The sequence below is a fragment of the Quercus robur genome, chromosome 1, assembly GCF_932294415.1.
Source record: "Quercus robur chromosome 1, dhQueRobu3.1, whole genome shotgun sequence".
In the NCBI taxonomy this organism is placed as follows: Eukaryota; Viridiplantae; Streptophyta; class Magnoliopsida; order Fagales; family Fagaceae; genus Quercus; species Quercus robur.
In genome coordinates, this window is record NC_065534.1 from 18,454,303 (window position 1) to 18,464,619 (window position 10,317).

Genomic DNA, 10,317 nt, shown 5'->3' on the forward strand with positions numbered 1-10,317 from the left:
CTACTTCATGTTCTTCCAAGGCTCACCCATCTCATCAATCCCAGCTTCAGTGCTCATTCATCCAGTGTTGATGAGATGGGCTGGCCCCTTTGGGCTATTTTGTTGTAAATATCTTCTTCCTTTTTCCTTTTTTTTTATTTTTTATTTTATTTTATTAATTTTTTTTATTCAGGAAAAAAGTAGATTGATTTGTAAGGTTTTCAAGATTATAAATTCCTATAACTTGGATATATGATATATCAACAATAAATTCATTATTGACCTGGCTATTTGTGGTTTTATTTACACACATACATTACATGTGTAATTGTGCAAAAAAGAAAAAGAAAAAGAAAAAGAAAAAGAAAAAGAAAAGAAATGCCAAAATAAATCATTTTCATAATATACAGATAAAAAATATTAAATTAGAATGAAACTGTGTTTCCTAGCCTTCCACCTAAGACTCCACAAGTAGAGATAAATGTGCTATCTACTTTTGGCTTTTTCCTTAACCTCCTTGTCCCTTTGTCTTAACATGAGAAGATAATACCAATTGTATGGTCACAGGGTTTGAGAAGAGAACAAAATGTGGTTTTGGAAGGATCTTTGAGAGTTTTCTTGCAATTCTCACACTCCTCCCACTAGGAAACAAAACTTAGGCTATTTGTTTGTCTTTGTTAGGGCACGTTTGGATCCATGTAACCTTTGGGAATATTAAAAAGTCTATTAGGCCAGGCCTGATTCCCTATCCACCTAATGTAAAGACAAAAAACCATAAAAAGTGGAAGTTCTAATAGGTTAGAGAGAGAGAGAGAGAGAGAGAGAAAGACAATTCCTTTATAGAGAGAGAAACAGAGAGAGAGAAAAACAGAGCCAAAAGCCAAAATGGCTCAGCTTCTCACAAATTCCATATTCCACTTAGGAGTGAAGGACAACAAAACAGTAACGACAAAAAGGACCCCCCCCAACGCTTTGTCGACAACGTAGCCATGAACAAGTCCAAAAACAACACTAACTTTAATTAAAACCCCCAAATGTATTTTTCTCTCTGTGATAGAAACAGAGGAAAACTGAAAAACAGAGGGAACCCAGAAAGTGTAGTCTCTCTGTGTGCACTGAGAGAGATTCAAAAAGCAATCTTTGGAATTCTCATGGGGATGCATGTGGGTTCTTTATCAATTGCGTAACCCAGTAAGGCTTTTGGCTGTTCTTGTTTTAGTTAGCTAGTTCTAGTTCTGGTATGCTCAAGCTGCTTCTTTTTGTCTTCACTGTTCCTCTCTTTTTTTTTTTTGACTTATCAGATCCTTTTCTTTGTGAAACCTGAACTAAGATTGGTGAATTTTTTTTTTTTTTTTTCCCTTTGGAGCTTGTCTAGTGAGGATTACATTTATGATATTTTTTCTTTGATTTGTGTTCCACTTGTTGTTTAATCTAAGCCTTCCACTTGTTTTCCCTTTCTTGTTTGTTTGATCTATTTAATTTGGTAGATTCTTTACTCTCTTAGACTTTTAAATAAGCACTCATAGTGCTGTGATTCTGCATTCTTTTGCTTGTGAATGCTGAGATGAGACTAAACTTTATTCTCTGATTATGATTCATGCAAATTTGGTTCTTGCACGAGCAATATGATGTCTCCTTGTAAAGACTTCATCATATAGATCAATTTGCGAATTTAGTTTGGTTCTCTTTTTGTTACCATTATAGTCTGTCCTTGTTCCCCAGTTTCTCAATCTGTTGTGTTAGTTGTATGGCACCAATGCTTCAAGATGAAGGGTCTTCTTCTGTAACTTCATCACCACTCCAATTATTTTCCATGATGTCTCTTTCACCCAATTTAGGATCACCATACCCATTTGTTAGAGAACTTAAATCTGAAGAGAGGGGTTTGTATTTGATCCACTTATTGCTCACTTGTGCAAATCATGTTGCTGCCGGCAGCCTTGAAAATGCAAATATTGCCCTTGAACAAATCTCCCAACTTGCCTCTCCTGATGGTGATACCATGCAGCGTATCGCTGCATACTTCACTGAGGCACTTGCAGATAGAATCCTAAAGGCTTGGCCTGGTCTTCACAAAGCCCTCAACTCTACTAAATTAACATTGGTTTCTGAAGAAATTCTTGTTCAGAAACTGTTTTTCGAGCTGTTTCCCTTCATGAAGGTGGCATTCGTGCTCACAAACCAGGCTATTGTTGAAGCCATGGAAGGGGAAAAGATGGTTCACATAATTGACCTGAATGCTGCTGAACCTGCCCAGTGGATTGCACTTATTCAAGTTTTGAGTGCACGGCCTGAAGGCCCACCCCATTTGAGAATTACTGGGGTTCATCAACAGAGAGAAGTTTTGGAGCAAATGGCGTTTAAACTGACCGAAGAAGCTGAAAAGCTGGATATCCCATTCCAGTTCAATCCTGTAGTTAGTAAATTGGATAATCTTGATTTTGAAAAACTTCGTGTCAAAACAGGGGAGGCTCTAGCGATCAGTTCAGTTCTTCAATTGCATTCCCTGTTGGCCTCTGATGATGAACTCTTGAGAAAGAAATCCCCACTAGCTCCAAAGAATCTGAATGGAATTCACTTACCTGGAGTCCCGCAAATCAACCAAAGCACATTGGGTGAGCTGCTTGAGAAAGATTTAGTTAATGGGCATAGCCGGAGTCCTGACTCAGCCACGTCATCGCCCCAATCTTTAAGTGCTTCAGCTAAGATGGATGGATTTGTCAATGCCTTGTGGGGCTTGACACCAAAGCTCATGGTAATAACAGAACAAGATTCTAACCACAATGGATCAACTTTAATGGAGAGGCTATTGGAGGCTCTTTACTCCTATGCAGCATTGTTTGATTGTTTGGAGTCTACAGTGCCAAGAACATTGGAGAGATTGAAGCTAGAGAAGATGCTGTTTGGGGAGGAAATTAAGAACATTATAGCATGCGAGGGAGCTGAGAGAAAAGAAAGGCATGAAAAGCTTGAGAAGTGGGTCCAAAGGCTTGACTTGGCTGGGTTTGGGAATTTGCCTTTGAGCTATTATGGTATGTTGCAGGCAGGGCGGTTGTTGCAAGGTTATGGTTCTGATGGTTATAAGATCAAGGAAGAGAATGGCTGTGTGGTAATATGCTGGCAAGACCGAGCCTTGTTTTCAGTATCGGCTTGGAGATGTAGGAAGTAAGATTTGAAATACTGATGTCTGAGCTTTAGTATTTGTTGTTTCCTCTCCCACACCCCATCCACACCCCCCCCCCCCCCCCCTTTCTTTGCGTATGAAAGAATTTTGATCATCTGCAAATGAATACTGTTTAGAGTGTTGATGGCCCATGCTCCCTGGAAAAAAAGGCCATCTTCCTTTATTACCTTCATACAGAATTTGTTTAATTCTTCTCATTTTATTTTTAATGGAACCTAAACCAATGTTTGGATTGTATATGTATATAAAGTTTTGTCTTGTGTTTATTGTAATTGATCTCAGTGCACATTTATGTGCACTTGAATTTTAGTGTCACAGCCTCAACTTTGTGCTGCAATTGTAGTATGGTGTTCATCATTGTATTACAGGCTACAGTAGTGAATTGACCAAAAAAAATGTCCCATTAATACATCTAGACTGTGTTTGCAGTTTGTTGATTATTTCTGCATCTCTCTAATATCCATATTCATGTGTTGACCATAACGAATTAAAGCCTGGAAGTCCTAAGAAAATAAAGGGAACCTGAGATGAAGTGTTTCTATAGCATTACATTTTGATGCAAAATTCATGTGTGTCCCCTGGTGTGGTAAAGAATAGTTATCAAGTAGCCAAAAGAAGGGGAACAAAAAAGGTTTCTATTGGACTTTTTGTAACAAAGACTAAGAAATGATTTATTAGGAAATTGTGTGGGAGATGTTGGTTTTGTTGAGAAGGAAGCTGGTCTTATAATCCGATACATATGAACTATTCAAACAAAATCAAACCCTTTTGTGACTCATGCAATTTCCAAACCTCAAGCACATACCCCCTCGCCCCCATTTGTTTCTCCATTAGTTCACTTGAAAGGGTTGCAAGAAATTAAGTTGATGCTTTGGTTGGACTTAACAAAGAAATGGAAATCAAAGCTCAGAACTAGGGGGACAAGCATGTAAGAGAATGAGCTGGGAAATGAATTTTAGAGGGAGAATAGATAGAGATGGGATTGCTTTATGTCTTCCAATAAATTTTGGTTTAATTGTAATAACCAAGAGACTCAAGTTTGTTTTTAGAACGTAAGATTTTGATCTTAAATTTAGTAAGGGACATGTTTTGGGTGGCATAGTAAACTTGCTGTTTTAGAGCTTTTGAACCCAAGTGATTTGTGAGCTGCACCTATCAAGTTGTGTTTGGTGAATCATGACGAGGGAATGCACTAGAGGATATTTGATAAATCATGAAACCCTCATGAGAGAGAGGAATGGTGGCATGATGCTGAAATTATGGATAATGGGGTGACAGCACAAGAGGATAATACATAGAGAAGTTCCTGTGGATGGCTTTAAAGAGGAGATTGGAGTAAAGCTAATTCTAATGCTAAAGACATTGAAGATTTTGATCTTAAATTTAGTAAGGGACATGTTTTGGGTGGCATAGTAAACTTGCTGTTTTAGAGCTTTTGAACCCAAGTGATTTGTGAGCTGCACCTATCAAGTTGTGTTTGGTGAATCATGACGAGGGAATGCGCTAGAGGATATTTGATAAATCATGAAACCCTCATGAGAGAGAGGAATGGTGGCATGATGCTGAAATTATGGATAATGGGGTGACAGCACAAGAGGATAATACATAGAGAAGTTCCTGTGGATGGCTTTAAAGAGGAGATTGGAGTAAAGCTAATTCTAATGCTAAAGACATTGAATATTATTTTATATTTTGTCTTTTTTTGTGTATCTTTTTTCTTGTTCAACTCTTGGCTTTGGCTTGATGTTTTTGGACAACTTGGGACAAATAGCTGGATCCTGTAGGTACTCTGGAACTTCTACTTTGGACTCTTTGTGGTCATAATTTGGGTTCTCTGGCCCCCATCCCTTATATACTGCAAGGCAACTCTCTTACACACACCCTGTCTCTTCTTTGTTACTAGAGGCCATGGGGCATTTTATGGTGCATTCTGTCATCTTCTCTTTTACATTTAGCATAGCTGTCATTCCCTTCTATGCACAAGACAGTATAGTTTTTATCTTTGGTTTTAATAAAAAGGGGTTGCAAATAAGTCACACATATACACTCTCTTTTCTTTTTTCTTTTTAAATATTATGCACTAAGATATAAACTTTAAAGGCATGTTGGTTGAGACCAACTTGCAAGAGTTTTGACTTTTGTTTGATGTTTCTGGAAGAGTAATGCTAGGAAAGTTAAATTTTTCATAATTGCTAATATGATCTATTGTGATTAGAGTCATATTACTTTAACTGGTTCCGCCATTGATACTGATTTTATTATTCACCAATCACAACAGACTATGTAAGTAGTTGTGAAAAAATGTTGTTAAAAAATAATGTTTACATTTTATGGAATAGATATATGATTTCAAGAACATGGCTTCAATAGGACTAGCTTTTTCCCTACTTCTGAATAGTACTAGCATCTGCCTCTACATCAGCACTACCATTAAAGCATTGAAGAAATATGCACTATTGAGAAGTAGGAAGAAAGCTAGTCTTTACTGCATCGCCGTCAAATTGTTCATATGAGTTGCTAATGTTTCAATAAGGTTCTTGCCTTTTGGTTACTTGGCTGCTATTCTTTACTGCGAGGAGGGACATTGAGGTAGAGGATGAGAGAGCAATTCCTGAGGTTGGTGATAGAAAGAGGAGATTGAAGTGAGGTGGGTGCTAAGAAAATTGGATTTTGGGTTTTATATTAATATTTCGTTGTGTATTTCTTGGTGGAATGCCTGGCTTGGTTGTCTTGAATCCAGACAAGCTGAGCCCAGTTTGTCCCATGTAGTTGAAAAAAATACTAGGCAAAAATCTAATCTCTTTAGCATCAACTTCACTTCAATCTCTTCGAGAAACATTAGGCCTAAATCCAATCTCTTTAGCATCAACTTCACCCTAATCGCTGTTGGGCTTTGTGGAACTTGGTTTGTGTTTGATCCAGTTTGTGACCCTACTTGACTTGGAAGTATTTCTGTTTTAAATGATAAATTTTCTTAGACTTTATAGTTTGTGGAGTGAAGGCTTGAGCTGATATTTTGGCCTGTTGTTTGGAGTATTTATTTTTCGCTTCAAATTAGGATTTGTAGTATTGAAAAACTGTACCTAATTGCCGACTTTATATTTTTCTCCCTAAAATTTTTGGTGAAGATGGTGTCTTTTCTAGTTCTCTGTCCTGTTTTCTTAACTCTATTAAATGATAGTGAAATTTGAATATTTTCGTTATTGAAAATTTTTGTAAGTCTTTGTGATATGACTCTCGTATGAGTCATGGCAACCCCTCATCAATTCGCACTTAAATCATTGATTAGATACCAATAACATCAAATTTTGGCTTTTTAGTGTCTTGCTCATATCAAATCACACCTAAATTAGCACAACAATGCCTTACGTTATCCATTCATAGAAGACAAATACATTAATTTTGCTTTGGTGGTTTCCTCAGATCAAGCTGACATTGGCACAAGCCTTCTCTCTTTTTATTTTTTCTTCTGGACAGAAGCAATCATGTGCCATACAAAATGTTCTGGAGTAAACTTTAAGGCTTAAAAGAAATGGCAAGGAACAACTTGGCGCACTCTCAAACTTGAGGGAGACATTGACTCAAATAGAAGTTTTGAGACCTTCAGATGAATCATGAAAGATTAAAGAGTTGAATTAATGGAATGATTAATGCATGAAAAGACTGGCAAACTAAAATCTGAAGGCAAATATTGAATTGAGTTGATCAGCAAATTCTGTGTCTAAGGAATCACTTAAAACTACAGCTTAATTTTCCTTTCTTCCTCAACTGTGGCCATGTGATGGCAATAGGAATAAATAGCCTGAGGGGTTTGAATTATGTTCCTAGGCCTATTCAAAATGTGATGCATTGTGTGTGTCAGTAAGGGTTGGCCACAGAAGTTTATTTTTTGCTTCCCCAAATGTATCAAAACAGCTATGTATTCTGCTTCATTTCGAGTCCTTGGTAACAGCTATGGTTTCAACCATGTCGAACTCCAAATTTATTGTAACATTTCATGTCATTCGCAATCTTAAAGATATTGTTTGGTTTTTAACACAACCAAATGTAATGTTGGGATGGAACCAAAAGTGTTAATATATTGACTCCATTATCACTGTTCCTTGTTAATCATTCTGAGATATACCCAAGAATCAACCTATACAACATGTATGAAGTCATGAATCTCCTGTTTATTTCAGTTCCTCAAGTAAAGACCAAAGCTCAACCATAATTTTTTTTTTTTAAATCTAGGTTATCAATCTGCAATATATATCCTCAAGGTGCTAAATTAAAGCATTATTAATAAAACGAGTTGATGACATCAATGTGATTCGTGGTTACAGAGTTAAATCTAAGTATATTTGAGTAAACATTGATAAACCATATACATACGAAGTATATATGAGATTATATATTAAAGATAAGATCTCACCAGAAAAGTCAACAGAATTCTAAAACCAAAGAACAAGATTTACAACTTACAAGTCTGCTCTCTCTTCTTGAGTGTAAAGAAATTACCTTACTCAATTGCTGAAACCAATAGAGAATAACTCTCACCTTGAAACCTGCATGAAAAGGATTATTAGTTCTCATATGGAATCTCTCAAAAGAAAAGCGGATGGAGATTCAATTAGATATCAATGTTTTGCCTTAGATTTCCAAAGATAAAAACTATTGGATCTCCATTCCCATTTCTTCTATGTCTCGCCATAAGCAAAGCATGAGATATGGATTGTGATTCTCATGCTTGAAGCACCTGCAAAGCACAATGTGACTTTTCAAACCACATCAGCAAGCTATAGTTTACCATAACTATATGAAAAGAGTCCTAAGATGACCATTACCAGCTATATTTTCCCGTAGGTCAGGATTGATCTCCACATGTATATTTGGATTCCAAATATCAACTATGCTGATACTCATGTTGTTATGGATGAAGCAAAGCGACAGCCTCAAAGCACAAATAGCTCACTAGATGGGGCTTGCTACCTATAACTTTGTGCCATGAATCTGTGAATTTATCATAAATTCTAAAGCTTGCATCCATCCTGGCAATCCAAGGCATAGTTGTTTCTTGACCATTCCAGGAGAATAGGCTAGACTCTGTAAAATTCAAACTAAAATGCTACACAAGTACCTATGTTTTTGTTATGTACATGTATTTTTAAGTTCAAAAAAATATGTAAAATTAACAGCATTAAAAATCACAAGAATAAGAATTCACCTTCTCAGCCTTAGCTGTGGTTTTGGCAGATTTTCCATGTAATTCTTCTCGAACGACAAGTTGACCCTTCAGTTTTTTATCTTGCAAAACCTGCATATATAGATATTTACAATGCAATGAAAAAAACCATGTCTAGAAATCTGAATCCTCTATGCCACACCTCCAAATTAGCACCATCACTCTAAGATGCTTCTTTATTTTCTCATTTCTTTCGTCAGTAGTAATTTCCTGCAAAGCTAAAATATTTCCCATCAAATTTCTAATTTTGAAAGGAAAATAGAATATACATACATACATACATACATATATCTAGCCTTGGTACGATGGCAAATGCCTTCCACCAAAAATGACAAGTCGTAGGTTTAAATTTGTCAATGATCAGTCTCTTCGAAGAAAAAAAAAAAAAGTGATGATAAAAATTATAAAATTGTTTTCCAAATCACCTATTTTGAACCTCACAAAAGTGAGAGCTTTGAGTTTTGGTATGACTTTTTGTTGTTGTTGTGGAGAACTTGGAAGTATATGTAACACATACATGTTCCAAATTTCCACATCATCCTACTCAAATACGTGTATGTATAAATTGCATGAGTGTGTTATAATTACCTAGAACCTTGTAACTTAATTGACACATCTTAGAACATTATAAATCTCCTGATTCCAACTATGGAATTATTTAAAAAAAAAAAAAAAAGGTTAAACATCATAACTTAGGGCCAACAATATTAACTAATAACTATTGCCAAACTCAAAAACGTTCACAAGTAAACTTTTAAGCCAAAATTAAATAAATGGCTTTTGTTATGTCTCAATATGTACTTTTAGATTTTTGTAAAATATTTCATTACTTTAATCATTTAAACTAATTGTTTAGTTGCACTAATTTTTTATTTTTTACTAATCATGTAGCACTAATTGAAAGTACCAATAAGATAAGAAATTAGACTCTGTCATAATTTTAAAAAGCAAAAACAAAAAGTATTAAGAGAGAAAGAAACATTGAATCATTGTCGGTCACTTTTGCATGAATTCACAATTTTTTTTTTTCTACCACTTATAGTTTATATCACTTAAAGTTGTAGTCCTAGATTATACTCAGAGAACAATTTAAAATTATTTTATATAGGTGATGGCATTGTTGAAATTATAGAAAAAGAAAAGGTGTTTTAAGTAATTGTGCTGTAAACCCAACTTATGTTAGTCCGGATGCACCAAACCCAACCAATTCCTAATTGTGTGGGCCCAAGTGGCCCAAATATCTATCCATTTGCACTAAAAGGAAAATCATTGGGCCTTTTGGGTTTATCTCACATAGCTATAGAAGGAGTATACAGATTCATCAAAGATTAACTGGAAAAGAGTCATCACATTAATAAAAGTCTAAGACAAATTTGATTAAAAAGATTAATGTATGTTCAATTAATTTAGAGAGAACGTATCCAATCCATAGAGGAAGGGAAAAAGTTTTATTGGATCATTGATTGTCGCTAAATATTTTTCATTTCGAAGGATTTGTGATTCCTTTATAAAAAAAAAAAAAAAAGGAAGAATAAGAGCAGATTCATCATTCATCCATTCCCTTTTTTACTATTTCTATTTAGGATTTTTATTTTATTTTATAATAGTAATAAAGCTATTAAAATAACAAATAAAATAGAAAAAAATTAATGGCTTGAATCATGAATCAAGGGCCAATATACACCCAAACATTTATTTATTTATTTATATCCCATGGCATCTACTCTCTCTCTTAATTAAAAAAAGAAAAGAAATATAAAGAATTGACAAGGAGAAAGTGGATTTAGGTATGTATCATATCAATCTAATGAGTACGAAGAAGAGTTCAAAATTGCAATATGCATTCCTTCTTCAAAGGAAAATGTTTAAGTACTCTAAATTTTATTATACGAGGTTTATAAATTGATATCACAATGATTGTACGAGGTTT

General features: G+C 35.2%; 1 protein-coding gene across 1 annotated transcript; it reads left to right on the forward strand.

The window, feature by feature from the left end:
• The first annotated feature begins 859 nt into the window (after nt 1–859).
• Nucleotides 860–3,517, forward strand: LOC126724071 (scarecrow-like protein 3). The gene has a single exon (XM_050428233.1). It carries the CDS (start codon nt 1,727–1,729, stop codon nt 3,146–3,148), a length of 1,422 nt encoding a protein of 473 aa, XP_050284190.1. The 5' UTR covers nt 860–1,726; the 3' UTR covers nt 3,149–3,517.
• The last annotated feature ends 6,800 nt before the right edge of the window (nt 3,518–10,317 follow it).